The sequence below is a fragment of the Populus nigra genome, chromosome 10, assembly GCF_951802175.1.
Source record: "Populus nigra chromosome 10, ddPopNigr1.1, whole genome shotgun sequence".
Classification (NCBI taxonomy): Eukaryota; Viridiplantae; Streptophyta; class Magnoliopsida; order Malpighiales; family Salicaceae; genus Populus; species Populus nigra.
Window position 1 is genome coordinate 7803011 of NC_084861.1, and position 20952 is coordinate 7823962.

General features: G+C 34.5%; 3 protein-coding genes across 3 annotated transcripts; 2 read left to right on the plus strand and 1 right to left on the minus strand.

The window, feature by feature from the left end:
* Nucleotides 1–3766: 3766 nt before the first annotated feature.
* LOC133705364 (DELLA protein GAIP-B-like) lies at nucleotides 3767–6052 on the plus strand. Its single transcript, XM_062130504.1, has one exon. The coding sequence runs from the start codon at nucleotides 3915–3917 to the stop codon at nucleotides 5721–5723; it is 1809 nt and encodes a 602-aa protein (XP_061986488.1). The 5' UTR covers nucleotides 3767–3914; the 3' UTR covers nucleotides 5724–6052.
* Nucleotides 6053–10365: 4313 nt separating this feature from the next.
* On the minus strand, nucleotides 10366–12017 carry LOC133704586 (uncharacterized protein At4g22758-like). Its single transcript, XM_062129461.1, has 2 exons — nucleotides 11048–12017; nucleotides 10366–10846 (listed from the first exon to the last, which is right to left on the minus strand). The coding sequence occupies exons 1-2, from the start codon at nucleotides 11277–11279 to the stop codon at nucleotides 10638–10640; spliced, it is 441 nt and encodes a 146-aa protein (XP_061985445.1). The 5' UTR covers nucleotides 11280–12017; the 3' UTR covers nucleotides 10366–10637.
* A 2914-nt stretch (nucleotides 12018–14931) lies between these two features.
* On the plus strand, nucleotides 14932–16857 carry LOC133704957 (protein C2-DOMAIN ABA-RELATED 10-like). The gene is made up of 3 exons (XM_062130032.1): nucleotides 14932–15155; nucleotides 15946–16041; nucleotides 16254–16857. Exons 1-3 carry the CDS (start codon nucleotides 15045–15047, stop codon nucleotides 16560–16562), a joined length of 516 nt encoding a protein of 171 aa, XP_061986016.1. The 5' UTR covers nucleotides 14932–15044; the 3' UTR covers nucleotides 16563–16857.
* Nucleotides 16858–20952: the final 4095 nt, after the last annotated feature.

Below are 20952 nucleotides of genomic sequence, written 5' to 3' on the forward strand. Positions count from 1 at the left end.
GGGATTAAAACGAAGAGCGAAACATGCCAAATTTTCAGGTTATTGTGACTATATTCTGTGCAAAATATCTTTCACAATATAGTAGTTTAGATATGTAATTTATGTGGCACAGATTTAGTTTACAAGTTTTCTTGGTCATTTACTTGACACACAATATTATCGGTAGAGGTTTTTTCTCGTGAACTTAGTTGTTTCAATTTTAATTTGTAGAAATTTCTTGTAGTTCTTCGGTAATCTAAATCGACAAATGAATGAATATTTCAAACAAAAATAAAAATTTAGAAGAAGTATGCAAGACCCCAGGGTTAGCTACGGCGGCTTTGTTATCTGGTGAGAATGTTCGGGAGTGAATTGAAATTGTTTTTTAAAGTATTTTTTATTTGAAAAATATTAAAATAATATTTTTTAATTTTATAAAAATTATTGTTAATATTTGCACATCAAAATAATTTGAAAACACTAAAAAATATTAATTTAAAGTAAATAAATAGATAAAAATTTTAATTTTTTTTAAATACTTATAAAATATAAAAACAAACAAGATCAATATGATATATCTTCCTGGTGTAATTCTCCTGTTAAAACTCGAGACAGGCATGGAGAATCTTTGATCCTTTGCTTTTTCTCAAGAATGCAGAGACAACAGCTTTGAGATCTGAAGTTAATACGTCTTTAGTCTCCCAGACACAGCAATATTACTGCCCGAAATTGGCATGGTAATTGGCTCTGTGATATGATATGATTGAAAAATAACATTTTTCTTTTTAGGATTCCACGTTTAATATAATCCTGTCGTCAACAGGAAACGTTCCGTGGAAAGTAAATTAACGGGAGGGATTACCTTACACGTACGCCACCGCAAATTGCGCAAGTTTATTGCATGTTACCACATGAACTGTAAATCTAATTTAATTTTTACGAAACACTCTATTGCACGCGTCTAATGACAAATTTCAAATTGCTCAGATGTTGTAAATTCAACCGTGCAACTGTTCTTTACTAGTTTTTCTACTGACTGGTTAATCAATTTAAAATACTCATCGGAAATTTGTTTTGATTATCATGGTTGAGGGTGAAAGGAAGATCAATTTTAGAAAATTCTTGATTTCACACTCAAATAATTATCAATTTTTTAAAATTTAATTATTGATTTATGATGATTAATTAAACATTATCAGGTGTAAAAATTAATTCTTCAATATTTGAACCTGCACAATTCATTATAAAAAAAGAGGGTGAGTGGAGTGTTCCTGGCTTGTGTTTTTTTTCTCTCCATGTTTTGACGCATTCATCTTCGTCTTATTTTCCAGTGTTTTTCTTTTTTATTTTTATACTTTCACTTTTTTAAAAAAATCTAAAGTTTAGATTCACCTTCTTGAAAAATATTTGAGTGTTATATTATATAGTTGAAGGATTTTATTTAAAAGTACATAGAAACCAAGTTGATATTATTGCCATGTTGCAAACATACTGGATGCAAAAGTGATAAACAATAAAATTTTTAAAATAAAAAATTTATTATTAATAATAATAAAAATCACATTATTTTAAATTACATAAACATCTTATTTGTTTTAATCCGAACAGAGATATCTTGATTACTAGTATATATGCCAGGGCATTAAATAAATAACAATTGCTAGTTTGTGTGTGTACTTAGTGTGCATTTTAGTGTTCAATTATTATATTTTTATTGAAAGAATGCTTATTATAAATTATTATTTTACATGCTTATAGATTTAAATTTAAATAAATTTTAGAATTTTTTTAAAAATATTTTTATATTCAACTTGTAATAAATCAAAAATCACTGCTTGCTAGTATAATAAATTGCAATCTTGAAATACACTATTGTGGGATTCAAGAATCGCGAGTCATGGATTGAATGACGCAGGATATTTTTTTAACAACCTTTCCACCAACCAGTTTAAGTCACATGTTGTATGTGTTTGATAATGGTAAACTGCTCATTCTTGAAAATGACATTTTATTCCTAATTGTTGATCAATTGCCATGCCATGGTGAGAAACGTTTCTTCAGATATCTCGATGACTTGAAATTCGGCATGAATTTTTAAGTGATTTTCGATGATCGATCGATTTCATAAACTCGGGTATAAATCTGTGAAGGTCAGGAGTCTATCAGAGGATCGCGAAGTTCAGATATCTCGATTTTTATGTGTTATGTTCATCGCACTCATGCCATTGATTAAATCGGTAGTTTTTTTAATGGCAAAGAACATCCTCGATCCAACTTTCGTACATTAGATTCAACTCCTCTTTAATCATTTCTTAAAAAGCCCATCCACGTCAAGTAATTAAAACATTCCATCGTGTTTTTTCTTCTTCGATTAAATGGATTCTTAGGGTAATAATAATGGTTAAAAAACATTTTTAATTTAGTTATTTGGTATGGTATTAAAATATAATTTATATTATTTTTTAATATATTTTTTCAAATAAAATTTTTTTAAAATTAAAATTTACATATACCTACACTAACTTGTATTTATTTTTTATAAAATAAATAGAAATAGTAAAATTTAAATTCGTGATCATTTGATCATTAAAATTTTGATATTATATTAAAAAATTAATTTAATCCAAAAATTTAAGTTATTAGATAAAATTTGATAATATAATTACACAAATCTCTTACAATAATAAAGAAAACCACAGCCTCGTCTCCAATTTAGTGACTGTTCTTGATTGTTAATCTGTCAGAGGAATATATCAATCCTTTTTGTTTCTTCTAAATCTCCAAATATGAATTATTTGAAAATAATAAAAGAAAGAACACCTAAAAGATCTCTCGTTCCTTTAACAAAAAAAACCTAAAGCTTTAAAAAATCAAGGATTGAACAAAGCAATTTACTCTTTTCAACGAGAGTACAGTACACGTGAATTTAGAGATTAGTGTGAACGAATTCAACACAATTCCCATGCAATCCAAAAGATCGCAGGATGAGATTGACAGTTAATTTCTAAAGAAAAGGCAACTCCAAAATTCTCTAGTCTACGCATAGAATGGATTATCCTAAGGCTCTCCAACCCTAGACCTAGAGCACTAAAAAGTAGGAGGCTAGAGGTTACTGTTTCACACCGCGGTATAACTGCGTTCTTGAAAAACAATATGAATTTTTTCTGTAGTTTGAAATGAATCTGTATCGTGGTTTTGAATGGTTTCGATAGGATTGTATTAAAAATAAATTTAAAAAATAAAAAAATATTATTTTTATATATTAAAAAAAAAGTAATTCCCCTTCCTAATTTACACCAACCACAGCCCCTATTTACTGGCACAAAACTAAGTTCCTTGTAATAAACACAATGAATCACCGCTTGCATTAATGAAAGCCCACATATTTCCCCTTCCTACAACACGGCATGGATTTTCAGTGAGCCTAGTAACTAAATTAAATACAGCATTGACTTAAATTCAGTTCTTAAACTTCGAAAATAAACGGTACCCTGAATAAAAATTCGTCACCCTTTCAGGAAAGAAGAAGAAGAAGAAGAAGATCAATTAAGTTGTTGCTATACAACAACTTCTCCCACCGCTGTGACTAGTTTCCTTTTGTTTTTATTTTTGGAAAATAAGTTTCCCTTCTTCTTCTTCTTTTTTTTTTTTTTTATCTGTTTGAGTAGTAGTTGTCGTCTTGATAGTTTCATGGGAGCTTGCGCCGCATCACGAGCCTTATTTTTACCTCCCTAATTATTTGTGTATTATTTAATATTAAAAGAAATGTCCTTTTTTACCCTGATCTTGAAGTGGCAAGTACCAAGCAAAAAAATAAACCCCAATCCCCAATGCTCAGATTCCTCTACCCAGTCACACCCGTCTTTGGTTTTTGAGCACACCACCCCCACACCCAGAAATCTCACTCTCATAATAGAAATTCCCTAGAAGAAGAAATGAAAAGAGAACACCCAAATCTCCATCCCCAACAAATCTCAGACCCATCTTCTCTTGCTGTAGCTGGGTATTCTACTTCCACTTCTACCAGTGCCATGGCGCCTAATACCGGGAAAGCTAAGATATGGGAGGAAGGAGCGGGGCATCAAGCAGATGGGGGGATGGATGAGCTTTTAGCTGTTTTGGGTTACAAAGTAAGATCGTCAGACATGGCTGAGGTTGCCCAAAAACTTGAACACCTTGAAGAAGTCATGGGTCACGCGCAAGAAGATGGTCTTTCCCACCTCGCATCTGATTCTGTCCATTATAATCCTTCCGATCTGTCTACTTGGCTTGAAAGCATGATTTCGGAGTTGAACCCAAATCTCAATTTCGACCCCTCTGCTGATTCTTTACTTGCTCCTGCTGAATCTTCCACCATCACTTCTATCGATTTCTCCGACCGCAAACATCATCAGCAACAAAAGCTTTTCGAGGAATCATCATCATCGGATTATGATCTGAAAGTCATACCAGGTAAGGCTGTCTTTTCTCAGACCCAAATAGACTCTAGAGAATCTAAACGCTTAAAAACAGACCTATATCAGACATCCTCTTCGTCATCATTGTCTTCCGCTACTACCCTTGGTTCTTTTGGGATTTCGACCGAGTCGACTCGTCCGGTAGTCCTAGTTGACTCGCAAGAAAACGGTATTCGTCTCGTCCATCTCCTAATGGCCTGTGCCGAAGCCGTTCAAGAAAGTAACTTTACCCTGGCAGAAGCGCTCGTCAAACAAATCGGCTTTTTAGCTGTTTCTCAGGCCGGAGTCATGCGTAAGGTAGCCACCTACTTCGCCGAGGCATTAGCTCGGAGAATTTACAAATTATGCCCTCAAAACTCAACTGACCACTCTCTCTCAGATATTCTTCAGATACACTTCTATGAGACCTGCCCTTATCTGAAATTCGCTCACTTCACGGCCAATCAAGCAATTCTTGAGGCCTTTGAAGGGAAAAAACGTGTTCATGTTATTGATTTTTCTATGAATCAAGGGATGCAGTGGCCTGCTTTGATGCAAGCTCTTGCTCTTAGGCCTGGTGGGCCGCCTGCTTTTCGGTTAACCGGCATTGGACCACCGGCTCATGATAACACGGACCACCTTCAAGAGGTGGGGTGGAAGTTGGCTCAGTTGGCGGAGACTATTCATGTGGAATTTGAGTATAGAGGTTTTGTTGCTAACAGTTTGGCTGATCTTGATGCTTCTATGCTTGAACTCAGACCCACTGAGTCTGTGGCTGTTAACTCGGTTTTTGAGTTGCATAAATTGTTGTCTAGACCGGGTGCTATTGAGAAGGTGTTATCAGTCGTGAAACAAATGAAACCGGAAATTGTTACTGTTGTTGAGCAAGAAGCAAACCATAATGGCCCGATTTTCTTGGACCGGTTCACTGAGTCACTACATTATTATTCGACTCTGTTTGATTCGCTGGAGGGATCTGTGAGCACCCAAGATAAGATAATGTCAGAGGTGTACTTGGGGAAGCAGATTTGCAATGTTGTGGCATGCGAAGGGCCTGACCGAGTTGAGAGGCATGAGACCCTGACACAGTGGCGAACTCGGCTGGGTTCGGCTGGGTTTGCTCCGGTTCATCTCGGTTCCAACGCGTTTAAGCAGGCCAGCATGTTGTTGGCCCTGTTTGCTGGTGGAGATGGGTACAGAGTGGAGGAGAATAATGGGTGTTTGATGTTGGGCTGGCACACACGCCCGCTCATAGCCACCTCTGCTTGGCGGCTCAACACCAACCAACCGGTAGTTGGTGCTGCTTAGAGAGTCAAAACACACTGAGTCTACTCGTCCGAGTTAGGTCAACTCCTTTTCGAACCCCACACAATCCAAACCCTAGTGCGGTTCTGTGTGATATGCTGAGCAGCTCCGGAGTTAAAGTGAGACCCCATCACTTACCCCGCTTGTCTCTGGATCACCTTTTGTTAATTAGTAGCAGTATTCTTTTCTTTTCCTTTGTCATTTGTTTTTCTTAAAAAAAAAATCGCCAGCTGTTCCCTTAGGTATTTTCATTTCAAGTCTTTTTTTCCTCTTGTTTTTTTGGGTGGAATCTTCTGCGTTTTTCAGGATGAATCAAAAGGTGTATTTATTTATATATATATATATTGTCTTTAATAAAAGATTGGTAGAAAACTCTTTTGGAAGCAGGACCTGAACTGGTCGTCATCTTGTGGATCCACCTAAACGATAAAAACTATCCAGCTTTTCTTCATTTTTCACCCTTGTCATATATTCCACATAGAGAGGCAAGCTAATTAAGGTATGAGAAAAGTGATGAAGACTGGCATTAATTTTCAAGTTGAACTACAGCTACTGCTTCTTCTTTCTTTCTTTTTTTTTGCAGAGGACTACTGAGAATCTTCTTTTATGTCAGGAAAGCAGGCTCGTATATACAAAAGCGTAAAAAGTCTCTCTTTTACTCCTACTTCTTTGTTGTGAATCTGCTATTCTGTTTATTGGAAAGGTTAACTTTTGGTCTGTTCTTTATTACTATCACATCCTTTCTCCAAACCTGCTCATCCATCATGTTCTACCAAAATTACTTCCTTTTTAGGATTACTTTCGTGGTCGCGTTAACTTCTGCAAATTGTTGATCCCAGCTCGTTTGAGATTGGGTTTTGTTGTTTAGTGTTCATGATAATCTTACATATTGTTCTCAGGTGTAGCGTGGTGGCAAAGGACTTGAGATCTGCATAGCAGGTTTCAAGTTCGAGTTAGGGCGTGCATCTCTTGTAAGAGCTTAGGATAGTCGGGATTTTACTCACTCATCTGGATCCATAAAATACGCTTTTTGAGGAGGTAAGGTTTCCTCAAATCCAAAAAAAAAAATAATAATCTTACAAATTGGATGGCCACTTCTTTATACTCAAATTTCATATGGGTCAAATCAAGAATGTCCATCCTATTTTCCTCTAACCAGATGATCGACATGCCCACAGCTTTAGTGGATCCCAAATCATAAAAGACTGCTCGAACTTGCAGTTCATGTGATTACTAACCCATTAAAATCTAAGAAATCTTCCTTTATAGGAAGCAAGCAAGAGTTAATGGAAAGCTAAAAGCAGAAATCAAATATGCGGGGGTAATCCTTGATCAATTCTTTTCCCTGGCAAAATAATGTGCCCATTTATCTTATCTACAATGCCGCCCATGATTAAATTGGTCAGCGTACTGTGTCATAAAGTAGCAGAAAAGGAACCATGCCCCTCCTCCTGCATGCTCTATCATCTAGGAAAATTTAAAAACAAGCAAATCACCACCAAAGAGATTGCTCGGGATTTGTCGACACTGGAGGGGGCCAATAATTTAGTGTGTACACAGGCAAGTAGGTGTCTGTATGAATGGAAGGAAGGAAGCACCATGCCCACGTTAGCCTCTACGGATTGGACCAACTTTACATTTAGGTACACTACAAGCGATGATATATTGCTTGTTTATGGTATTTCTGCGGTCTAAAACAACGTTTAATTCAACCATGCAATTCCTTTAAAATGCAACTTGCCAATTTGCCACCATGCGTTTGAAAATTCACTAATCTTTGGACATCACATCAAATCTCGTTTTCAAAAGCTAACAGCCCCTTTTTTTTGCATTTTCTATTAATTTCCCTTTTTACTTTTCTAAAATGTATTTATTATTTTTTAAAGAGAGAGAACACGCATGACTTTAATTTCCCCCCATTTAATCATTACTTATTCATTCTATTTATAGAGGTCAGGAAAGTGGTCCGTCTTCTTTAGTCTTCGCATTGTTTACTACACGAAACAATCAGGAAGCCAAGTCAAACTGAAACTGTGAGATATTTTTTTAATTATTAGTGAGAAGCTAGACGGAACTCGAAAAAAAAAAGGAGTGGAAGGAAAGGCTTGTCAGGGCAGTTTACGGGAGTGTTTTGAATTGAATTTCATCTTGTTTTTTTTTATTAAATTTTAATTTTTTTATTTAAATTAATTTTTTTTAGTATTTTTGAATCATGTTCTTATACAACGATGTTAAAAATTAATTTAAAAAAATAAAAAAATATATTATTTAAACATTTTTTTCATAATAAAAAGCACCCTCTGAAAGAACCACTAGCACAAACTGGTTGGCGTGCTTTAATTTTCTTCTTCCCAATTTTAGACACACTACAAAAAACATTCTTGTGGATTTTAGAAATGGGTCAGTGTTAAAAGAGTCAGAATCCCTCACTCGTGAGTTTGATACTGTTTAAGATGTCGGGTAGGCTCGTGACTGTGACATGATGTCTTAAATAGTGTAAGCTTTGTGTGTGTGTGTGTGTGTGTGTGTGTGTGTGAGAGAGAGAGAGAGAGAGAGAGAGAGAGAGAGAGAGAGAGAGAGAACAGATATATATATATATATATATATATATATAAAACAAATCCAGAAGCTACTATGCAATATTTTCACGTTTTGTTGATCATATCGGGTTAGAAAATCTGAAGGGGTGTGGATATAAATACAAGAGCTTGCCAATTTACTCTCCGTTACCTTTCAGCGCAGTCCTTCTCTCTCAATCAGCGATGCTGTATCTATCAATTAAAGTTGTCTTTATTACAAATAATATTTTATAAAAAATTAATTCTTTTTGTTGTTTAAATTTAAAATTTATTTATTTTTTAAATAGTTTTAATACAGTGATATCCAAAATAATTTAAAAAAATAAAAAAGTAATATTTTTAAATAAAAAATACTTTTAAAATATCAACTCAAAAGTCATCTATCAGCAGCAGAAGTAAAGCATAGCAGATTTTATGTAGATGAAATTTACTTTAAAGCAGTGGCAAAATGACAATGGCGTTGGGATTGCTAGATGTGAACAAAATAATAAAATGGTTGTCCAATGTCAACATCACACCAATAATTTGTATATCTAAAAAATCATCTCCCCCTACTATAAACTAATTATTATTGAATTTATATATTCTTGAGTTTTATATAGCAAAACAAGAAACTCTAATGATAATACTCGAACAACTGGTTTAATTTTGTATAAAAGAAAGAACTAAATAACTTGTATATCTATATATCATTGAGCGACAGGTAACTAATATTTTACCATTATTTGTCTAGAAAGTATATAATTTCACACGCCATTTATTGATTGATGCGTTATTAACTATATCATCTCATAATTACACATGATTTCTCTATTAATAATGAAATAATTCAAGTTGCAAGTGTTATTCATTAAAATCGATGATCTTCTGTAAAAGAAGAAATCGTAGCATCAGTTTCTAGTTGTTTTTCAAAAAACCTACCTGTGTAATTATAAATGATCGAGTAGAATTTTACCTTCGGAACATAACTCTTGGAATCTTTATTTCCATCTACCCTCTTGAGCAACAAAATCTATTACTTACTGGGCCGTAAGAACCCATGCTACCAAAGTAATTGAGCATTTGTCGCTCACTTAACAATAGCAGCGCAGGCATGGCTCGATTTCAAGTGAAAGAGGTACTGGGTAGAAGGCTACGCAAGTACAGAACAAGCCCAAATTTTACCACACACCAAATTAAAGATGGGCCAAGCAAAGACTAATGACTGATTCTCAAACATCTCTCGTGTCAGGCTGTCAGCGTCTTAGTACTGATAAGGCTAAGAGACCCCTTGGTTTTGGGAAGTGAAAAACTGGTAAATTTTGGAAGGCCGCGGCCATCGAAACAGCACTCGGTCAAAACTCTCTTAAATTTTGATGGGTCTTAAACCTTCGGTATATCTCACACAACGATCCATGGGCATTGAAAAGAACAGAAATTAAATTTAACTAAAAGAATGTTTTGCGGGGGGCTAGTTACACAATCACACAAAACAGTTTGCATTCATTCAATAAATTTGTAAGGGAATATAAATCTATTTTAGCTGTGACAATTTCTAGATTGTTTTGGTTTTAGAATAAAAGAGCAAATTGAAGTAAATGTCGCAGCCTGTTTAAATGATTGTGACCAAGCAGATAAGGAGGACGGGCCTTCTGTCAAAAAGACCCTTCCTGGCATTGACATGATGAGGAAATATTCCTTCAGAACTTGCTATAATTGAATTTGAAGAGGTTGCTTCAGGACCTAAAATATGGTTGAAAGCAACAGATGCCTGCCTTGAGAGGCTTGATTCAAAGTTCCAGTTTCAGCGGCCAAGACTTCCCTAGCAACTGCTATTAAACAAAGAAACTTGAAGGGGTAAGTTCGTCTCTCTTGCGTGTTCAGAGAGGGCAGTGTCGTGTTTATCCTTTCCTCCCCCTGTATTACAAATCAGTTTTAAGGGATTGAATTTATTGGAATAAACCGTCCAGGAGTTTCTAGGCCCGTGGTCCCTGTGAGAGAAAAAAAATGAAAGTGCACAATTCTTTGGGATTCTCCAGCCTATTTTGGTATGGCAACCATTAACTAGAATAACAAAAGCAGTCAAATACCAAACGATTTACTTCCATTTCAAGATGCAAACCAAAATTGATAAGAAGAAAGGAAATTACTAAAGACAACCAGAGATGACTGTCTATTTTATCCAAAGAAAAACATCCAAGGAGAACAATTTGATTGAATTGGCACTCAAACCGGAACAGAAACCCCAAGGGGACATAACCAAGAAAACAAACAACCACACTAACTAATAAGATGACCAAATCTAACAATTTGGCAACACTTAAATGAAATTGGAATCAAATTCCATTACTTGGAAAAGTTACTTGATGAGAATATATGATATCCAACGAGGGGATATCTTAAGATTGAGAGACTTGTTAATCCATGCCTTCCAGCTCCCACTCCCCCCCTTCTGGGCAAATGCTGCAGTGGATCTTCCATCATCCGCCGCTTTCAAGTGCTGTGGTTTCTTGCATAGCATAAAATTGCGAGCTCCCAGTGATCCAATTGTTTCCCAGGGGCTTATAGCTGCAATCAAATTCCACACAGATTACAAATACTGAACCTAAATCATGGAAACATGCAAGAAACAGACATAAATTGCTCTCTTTCTCCGAAAGTAAAGTGGGCTCACAAGTTTCAAGCAGAATCGGAATAATTTCTTATAAATTAAATACAAAACGAACAAAATGACACAAAAAGATTGGGGTTTTGGAATAAGCAGCTTACCATCAGAAGCAGCATTGCGGCAGTAAAGCAAGAAATCATTGAGGTCAGAGCCTAGAATTGGAAGGCGACCCTCACGCGCATAAGACTTCAAGGCAGTATCAATAACAGCAGCCACTAGCTCCTCCTCGTTAACAACAAACCGGATCGGTCCTGCACTCCCCAACACCGTCACGCTAATCAAGAACCTTTTGCCCTTGGCTACCTGGTTCTTCTTCTGCTTGTAAAGCAGCATTGTTTTTCCTTTTGTTTTTCTCTCGAACAACCGAAAAAAAAAAAGAAAAATCTGAACAAAAAAGTTATGAATTGGCTTTTTTTTTTTTTTTTGCTTTCTTTGAACAAAAGCAAATAATCGAGAACTGGATAGTTGTTGTTATTAAAAATCAGCAAGAACAAGTTTCTTTTTTCCTAGTTTTTCTCTGTTTACGGGTCGACACCGATGCAGCGATAGTACCAGCCTTCCTTGCAAGATCCGAAAGCAAAAGCAGAGGCCACAGAGACAACGCCCGCCCTTGATTGACAAAGGGAGAGCATGTAATTACTACTACTTAAGATTTCCACCATTCACAACGATAACAATTGGATCTTCTTCTTTGATGATCTATTTCTACAGAACACAAAAAAACACCGCCTAAATTAAATTAAATTGCTTTGCTTCTGCTTTTGTTGGTGACAGACGATAAAGGGGTATTGAGATCTGAGAGAAAATTGTGGGGAGCTTTTTCTCGGGGTTCCGGATATGTATATATATGAGGACGAGGGAAGGAAAGGGGCTTTGGAGGAGATGAGGGTTTGGGTTTTGATTGTTGTTTGTTTCAATGAGGTGGGCTAATTAAACAGAGGGATTTTGTTCTAATTTTGCTGGCGTCCGTTACTTAGCGCCGACCTCACCTGACAGCAAGGAGAAACCTTTTGCACAGGCAAACACGTTTTTTTGGTTCTTTGAAGGTTTGTTTCTTCTCGTACGCTTTTTCTTTCCTCCGTGAAACAGCATGTTTGCTTGTTTTTTTGAATACTTTTTTATATTAATATTTTTATATTATTTTAATGTATTAATATTAAAAAATAAAATATATATATTATTTTAATTTATTTATTGAGTTGATTTTGTTACTCACATTAGATTAATTATAAGCTAAGGTTTTATAACATGTATTAAAACTTTTATAACAATTTTTTTTTTAATTTCTTCTCTACCTAGATTGAGATATAATCCATTAAGTGCTAGAAGATCAAAGTGTAAAAAACAAGAAATATCTAAGTTTTGGTTCATGAATTTATTTTTAACCTTCTACCTTCTCTTATCAACCTTGAAAGTCTTTATAATTTTCAAATAACTGATTTTAATTTTTTTTTTTTTTTTTAGTTTTTGGTTTCCATATCATAGTTACTAAAATCAGGTAAACTCGGAAAAAAAAACGACCAGATAATTTAAGAATGCTTGACAAGTCAAATGCCGGATCATATTCATAACTACATATATAATTTGTAATTACAATTCAGGGACCCTTGCGCTAACGACAGAATTTGGCTTCTGATAGTTTATAACCATGTGAATGGGAAAGGTGGCAGCAGATAAGTAGCCTTGCAGCAGGTGGTCGATATGTACGGTCGTTTATTAGAATATCCAACATCAATGGTCAGGCATAAGCCTCAAGAGCCATCCATACTGATTTCAAAATGAACGTACCGCCAGCTAATTTCGATTTCTTTTACATTTTTTTTTCTTTAGCTATTTCGTTGATTTTATGCAAGAGTGGTTGAACCACCTGTGTGCCTGATCAGTATTTGGATACTTGTGGAGGAGGTGTTAGTCTCTCCAATTAATGTCTTCTTGCTGACTTGAATTCAAAGAAGAGACTGTAGTTGTTTACTTTCGGAGGATTTCCTTGTCGTCCAGCAAACATAACACCAAGGAAAAAGTCCAGCAAACATATCGAGGTAACCTCTAATTGATGAACACAAGGACAAAATTGTTTTCAGGGAAAATGCAGAGCTGGTTTCAGCATTCTGAAATGGATGCATGCTTTTTTGTGCTAAAGGAGGAGCTACTGTTCGGTGCTACAAGAAAATAAGGAGAACCTGCACGGCAGTCGATCAGCTCTTCAATCCTCCTCTTCATTACATTCCCTGGATACGGTGCCCAGTAATGGCTTGTCTTGCTCGTTTCCTGAATCAGCTCATGCCTGCACTTGGAGTGTTTATTCTCGTTTTGACTTCCTTTTAGATAGCAAAATTTTCAGTAATTTACGTGTATCTGTACAACTTTTTGTGGCTTTTTTAAAGAATTGTAATTTGGAGGCTTCGATAATATAATTGTTTAAATGTATTTCTTTTTGGTGAAAAAGAAAAAAATCATCGCAATTTCTAATAATATACCCTGCCACGATCATGCTTGCCTGGATTCTAGCCGGCACTGTAGAAAATGATGCATGAACGGGTGTTTGAGCGGGCTTAGACCCGAGCCTAGGTGCTCCAGGACAAAGCCCAAATGGTCTTGGCTAAGATCCAAGGCCAGATTTTTTCTTCTGTTATTTTGTGTTTTTTACTTTTTTTTAATAATTTCTTTATTGAATTTCTGAATTTTTTGTTTGTATTTTACATAAAGTAGAATATATAATTTTTTTAATGTATTTTTATGATTCTTCTCATGTTGTTTCATGTCTATACTATCAAATTATTAAATTAATAGGAATTTAAATGTCATTTTGTTTCTATATTATCACGTTATCAGATTAGCATTGAAGAAGATTATTTACTAAAAGTAAGGTATATATTTCATACATGTATAATGTAGTGAAAATTAAGAAAAAGATAAATCTCTAAATTTATATTTGAAGTATATCAGGCACGAGACTACATATAAGTCTATAAACTATTAAACTATATTTTAAGTATATCAGGAGAAATTGAATTACATTCTTACATTGTACATGTAAGATTATAAATGAATCAGGGTGACATAATTCGAACCGACCCCACAACAAGTGCACATAATAGAAATTAATGATAACAACACAAGTAGTTCACTATTAAACTATTAAATTATCCTAGCTTAACAAGGTGATCTTATAAATTTGAAACTTTTTAATATAAATTGATTTAAAAATTAATGGTCAAATCTTTATGAATCGGTAGATTGATTCACTCAATCCCGACTGTGGTAAACCCAGAGAAGTTTTGTTCTTTGAAAAAAGAAGAAGAAGAAGAAGAAGAAGAAACGTGTGGATAAAAGCAAGAAGCTTGATTTGACCCATCAGCCCGATAGCCAGAACCTTTTCCAGGCAACCACGTGCAAAACGCAAAATCGGGTTGAAGAATCTTTCTCCTCCAGGTTATTGTTGTACCTGGGATCATTAATTATCTGATAATTTCATGATTGTACAGTACAAATGGTCCACAGTTTTCTGGTCTTTTAGCTCATACTCTATTTCAGGATGGGGTCGGGGTGGCGCGATGCCCCCCTAGTGCATTGATGGACCATGTGAGAGCAAAAACAGCGAAGTGATGTTTTTGCGCATATTCCATGTAAAATAGGGTTGGACATGGTACCCGCATCTTGCAATCTGACTTATTGCTATTTCCTAATAAAATGATAATAATGCCTTATCATATTCTGGGTGGACAGAAGCAAATTAGAACAAAAATGGCATCTTATATGTATTATCTCAATACCTGTAATTCACAAGCACAAGTGTTTTTTCCCCCTCCAGAAACAACATTAATGGTTAGAGCGAGCATAGCGGTGGGCCACAAAGGCTTGTCTAATATGAGGCTCTTACTGTTTATAGTTTTTGATCGGCCAATCTCTTACTGTTTAAAGCCCGTTGCAGCAGGTTGCTTATAGTCATAGATATCCAGGTTGGGTTCCACCGAGAAACACGTGCCTGTGGAATTTTTGTCCTTAGCGACATTTATGAAGTCTTCTTTCTAGGCCATAAAAAATCTAGTATTCTGTATCTGTTTGACCTGAAAAATAATCAGTAGGAGTTTTCCGAAAATGGACAGCTTTCTTGGCCTTCTCAGAATCCGGGTGAAACGCGGCGTAAATCTTGCCGTTCGCGACCTTGGCTCCAGTGATCCTTATGTTGTCATCACCATGGGAAACCAGGCTTGCTACTGTTTCTTGATCTCCTCAAATTTTGTTACATGAACTGTTAATTTTCCCTTGGTCTTTTTTAGTTGAATTTTCGGTATCGTACATGGTTCTATCTTTTTGAGTTGTCTGTCTGAGACGGTGGGACCTCTATAGAAATGAATACGGGAAGCGGAGATGAAGTTATGTACGAGAGCGAATTAAGGACCGCAAAGAAAAGGGTTTTCACAATTGTATTTTGTGCAAGGATATATTATTGTTATACACATGGGAAATAAACAAGAAGAGGGTGAAATTTGTTCATCTAATTGAAGCTGTAGTTGATATCGATGGGAGTGGAGTTCATGAATTCATCTTGATTTATCATAAATGCCTCTCTGATGAGAGGAAATAGTCTTCTCACTTCTGGTTAGCTTCACATAAGAACAAATATGGAGGACGGAGCCTTTTTTTTTTTGGTAGAATTGTTTGGTAACTTGGTTATTGATTGATTTTTGCTTGAAATTTATGGTCAGTGTTGGACTGCTGATGTGTTCTCATTATTTTTTGAGAGAATCGCGTTAGGGCCTTAGGGGTCCCTGTACTTGCTTGTTGTGAAGCTTTGTCTTCAATCATTTATCGTGATCTAGAACTAGACAGCATGCATCCTTTTAAAGTACGTCATAACTATATAACATTAGATCTGCACACATATTCACTTCACAAGATAAAGTTCAACCACACGTTAGTTTTCTTTTTTTTCTTCTTGTCTGTTCCTTTTCCAGTATGTTATCTCTGCACTGAAATCACCCGAACGTTGGTGCAGAAATTGAAGACTCGAGTGGTGAAAAAAAACTGCAATCCAGTGTGGAATGAGGAGCTTACTCTTTCAATTACAGATCTCAATGTTCCAATCAATTTAGTAAGTAATAGCCCACCATATGCGAGTCTGTTTATGACTTGCTATACTGTCAATCACTCAGCAATTGATTTGTTCGGTGCTATAATTACATACAGATAGTTGATGGTTGTTTCGGCAATACACCGTTTTCCTCACTTTAATATTTTGATGAAACATGATAATCCATATCATGCAGTCTATCCAGATTCCAATTGTTTTGGCTTCCTTTGCAGACAGTTTTTGACAAAGACACGTTCACTGTGGATGACAAAATGGGTGAAGCAGGCATAGACCTTCAACCATATATCGCAAGTCTAAAGATGGGCCTGCAAAATCTCCCGAAAGGTTGTGTGGTCTCAAGAGTTCAGCCAAGCCAGAACAACTGCCTTGCTGATGAGAGCTGCATTGTTTGGGATGATGGAAAACTCCACCAAGACATGATTCTCAGATTAAGAAATGTAGAGTCTGGTGAAGTTACGATTCAAATCGAGTGGATTGATGTTCCAGGTTGTCGAGGATTGAAAACTGAAGGTACGGGCTAATGTGCTTGCAAGATGTATTGTTATATGTAATGTAAATTTCAAGGTGCCTGAACTGGGTTTAAATTATTGTACTGTCTGTAACAAGCAACAAGAGTTAAACTATGCTGATATTGAGGTGGGCTTGGCTATGATCGTGCGGAATGATGTAAAAGGATTTATATAACCGACCCCAACTAGTTTGGGATTAAGGTTCTGTTACTGTGGCAGTAGTTGTTGTTGTTGAATAAGCAACAAGTGATCTGTAGTGACATGATATATGTGCTTCAATGTGATAATTAGTGAGAACTGTCAAAGACATGATGGACTACGGTGCCTCTAGTTTCTCAAAACTGCTTGCCATATCAATTTTTCTTCCCACAGACAAACAACTTTCTTGATTCGCTCAAGCATGTCTGCATAAACTAACTGGATTACCCATCAATTTTTATCATTTTTGAAACACAGACAGGGAAGCATCATTGAACCGGGTGAAGAACCGCAACTGATCAAATGATTTTCGTAATTTTACTGCTCACTGTAACCTCTCTGGGTAAGATGCGACTGCTCATTAATTTACCGCGTCCTAACTGGGAGTTTGATGACTGCATTTGACCTTCTTGAATTCTTTGGTTTTGTAACAATTAATCCCAGTGAGAACTTCTCGGAGTGCCTTCTATTTCTGGCATAGAGATATTAATCAAGAATTACTTGAATATTTTTCTCTGTTGATTTATTGTCTTCTGTCTTTCTTCTTTTGGTTTTATTTTAAACAACTCTTTCGATCCTAGTTCCTGACGTTTTATGAGGCACACATACCGATAACCTGAGTGAAAATCAATCTTACGACGTCCCACCGAGGGAGCTCAGAGGCCATAATATCGAGACTGCCAGATAACAGCCGGCATGAAGGCTAGCTTTCTGATGTTACGGTAGTGGTAACAGATAATGGGGGTAATAAACTAATCATTACCTTAAGAATTACTCCCATGGAGTTCTCGTCTACCCTTTGACCTCATCAATAACACAACCAAGTAGTATAACTTTCAAACTTTGTTTCTATGGAGAAAACTATTTTTCCGATTTTCTTGCGTTTGGCTAACCTTGAGAACTTGATCAATAGAAAATATATTCGGGTCAAGGCCAAAATAATTTTTAAGTTAGACCCGTATTTCACCACCAACCCTTTTCATTTCTTCCCAACACTTATTTTTCCATACACACCAAATATCATATTTCAAACTACAAACTAGTTATAATGAGGCAATTATTTGAGGTTAAGGTTTTTTTAAAATGTTTTTTTTATAAATATTTTAATGATTTTGATACAAGATTTGTAAAAACTTACAAGTTTTATCTTTTGATTCTAAAAAATCTCTTTAAACCCGAAATAGTCTTCGCTGTTTACTAACCATTGCATAAAATCCTTGAACGAGAATTCTTTATCAAGACCCTGTTTGTTTGCTGGAAAGTAGTTTTTTTTTTAAAAGTGAATTCTGGGAAAGTGAATTACTTTTCGATGTTTGGTAGTGTAATGAAAAATAAGTTGGAAAACACTTTCCAGTGTTTGATTATGTCATGGAAAATGAGCTGGAAAATAACTTATTAATGTTTTATTTTTTTCAAGTTAATTAAAATAACGAGAAACAAATCTTATAAATTAAAAAGTTGAATGAGAATAAAATTGAAAAAAAATATAATTTCATAAATTATCTCAAATAAAATAAATAATAATCAAAATAATAGAGATTAAATCTAAAAAATAAAAAAATTGAAAGATAAAGAAATTAAAATAATAATAATTAACTTTTCATAAATTATTTCAAATAAAATAAGTAACAATAAAAAGAATGAGGACCAAATTTGATAGATAAAAAATTTCAATAAAAAAATGATAAGGGAAAAACAAATAACAACTATAAAAATGAGGACCGAATTTAATATAAAAATTAAATTCTAAGGCATGAAATTGAAAAACAAATATTCAAAACAAAATATATATAGCAATTAAAAATTTGAGGATCAAATTTGATTTAATCAGCAAATAATATGACATTTCTAAATTTTTCACAACTTCTAGAAAGTGTTTTCCGTCCAAAATAAAATAAAAATACTTTTTTTAAAATCAAGCCAAATTTTTCTTTGACCGGAAAGTATTTTTTATTGATCAACTTTTCTAATAATAAATAAACCCAAAAAATTTTAAAAATTTATTTTTTAAAAATCACTTTCTGATAAATAAACACCAGCAAGAAATTTATTAAAACCTAGAGCACCCCTTCCAAATAGTTTGACTGTAAGCGGCATGTCAACACTTGAAAGCGTTTGCCTCAACCTTCATAAAATGCAGTATGACTTAGGTTGATGCGAGACGAGAGCCGTATCAATGGACAAATTCGAACAATTAGACCATGATGATAATATTGGAGTACACCAGACACTAAAATAATTCTCGATACTCAGGAAATAAAATAAAATATCATGTTATAAATAATTACCTAATTTACTCAAAATAAAACTTATTTTAGCTAATGTTTAAAATATAAAAGTATCTTGAAATTGAAATTATCATGTAATAAACCAACAATTGTGATCGTGAATTGTGATCATAGTTGGCACGTGCTGGAAACTCTCTGCAAATAACGCGTCGTTGGAGGAATCTAGAAGAGATAAACAATCGGCCTTGGGCTCTCTCGATGATGGGCTTGGGCTTTTCATAGTTCAAAATCTTAAAAAATGTTAAACCGATCATGGTGTGATGGAATTAAAATTCTTGTTTGTAAGATGAAGATTTTTTAAGATTAATTTCGAGAAAAAAGAAAATGAAAAAGAAAAAGAAGAAAATCTAATTAGAAGAACAATTCTCAAACCATACATGGAAGCCTAATCTTATATAACAATAAGAGTTATTAGAAGCCTGCAAGCTTAATCCAGCACTGAGATTAATTTGAAAGGAACAAACTTATTGTGTTTCAATTAATAGGATATTTACAAATGCATGGTGGATTTTATTTTTCATAATTGAGGATCCTATGCACTAAACAAAAGCATGGTAAAACTACCTATTATGTTAATGAGTTAATTAACATTATTATTGAAGTCTTATTTAATAATTTAAAATTTTAATTAATATGACTTTTTGATATATAAAATTCTCATTTTCCTAATAAAAATTAAAAAAACATAACCATCATATAAATTTAAGATTTTAAAAACTTTAAATATACAATGAAATAATATAAAATCATTCTTTAAACTTCTCAGTAACACCTTTTTATTTTGAATGATTGTCACGCATTCTTTTATATTCTTATTTCAATTTAACATAGGAACATTTTTGGGTCAAGTTAATGCTAAGATATTAAATTATTATACTCGTTTCTCAATATTAAAATTTATTAATCAATATTTGAGTGATAGTCATTCCTTGAAATTTCTTTATTCATGCTAATAAGTTTAAATGTAACGTAACTAAAAAAGAATTATTTTTTTTAAGTTCAGTTAAGGGATGAATTTATTTTTTTTCAGGCTCAACCAAGAAATTAAAGAACCTCCTCTCTTAGACTCTTTCAAGGGATGGACCCAATTTCTCTTAGTCACGTTAAAAGAAATGACTCTTCTTCATTGGACATGTCTAAGAAAATGACCTTTTTTTTTAGGCACGCCCAAGAGATTAACTCAACCTCCCTTAGGCATACCAAAAGAATGAACCGAGCCTCCTTGAGGTTCACAAGGGACAAACCCAGCCTCCCTTAAGCTCAACAAAAGATAACCTATCCTCCACCCACCTCTCTTTGGTTTAGACTCTGAGAAAAACTTAGTTTTTATAGACTCAATTACATTTGAGATCTTAGACCTTAGTCTCTCTACACCTTTTAGATTTATAAAAGTCTTTCAAAGACCCATCATATTTCCATCAAATATTAACATAGATATAAGAGATATTTATTTATTATTAAATATTATTAAGGTAAAATTACACTTCAGACCATTATTTTCATAAAAAAAGACTCATGAGCTATAAATATACCATGAGATATTCATAACAAAAGTTCACAATTTTCATTCTTTACTGCATATATTTTCAAGGCATCTCTCTCTAGAATATTATTGTATTTTCTCTATCTAAAACAATCTTTATTTAAGTATCGGAAAGTTCCTACCTCTATCAATAGGGATCTTTTACAGGTACTAGTCACAAGTTACCTTGATCCATCAAACACCAAATATAAGCTATCAACCATCTTAACTAAGAATTATAGATGAGATTGCTATGACTAAGTAATTAATTGATTATTCAATCCAGAAATCTTATTTTTAAACTAGTTGATTTTTTTAGAATATCATTACCATAGTTTTGAAACTCGGCCTGGCCTGGCGGGTCGACCCGGGACCTGGCCGACTCGGGGATGAA

Coding starts and splice junctions, on each gene's coding strand:
- LOC133705364 (XM_062130504.1), top strand. CDS start 3,915: ATGAAAAGAGAACACCCAAATCTCCATCCCCAACAAATCTCAGACCCA.
- LOC133704586 (XM_062129461.1), bottom strand. CDS start 11,279: ATGCTGCTTTACAAGCAGAAGAAGAACCAGGTAGCCAAGGGCAAAAGG. Junction 10,847..11,047: donor CCGCAATGCTGCTTCTGATG/GTAAGCTGCTTA, acceptor ATTTGATTGCAG/CTATAAGCCCCTGGGAAACA.
- LOC133704957 (XM_062130032.1), top strand. CDS start 15,045: ATGGACAGCTTTCTTGGCCTTCTCAGAATCCGGGTGAAACGCGGCGTA. Junction 15,156..15,945: donor TCATCACCATGGGAAACCAG/GCTTGCTACTGT, acceptor ACGTTGGTGCAG/AAATTGAAGACTCGAGTGGT. Junction 16,042..16,253: donor TCAATGTTCCAATCAATTTA/GTAAGTAATAGC, acceptor CTTCCTTTGCAG/ACAGTTTTTGACAAAGACAC.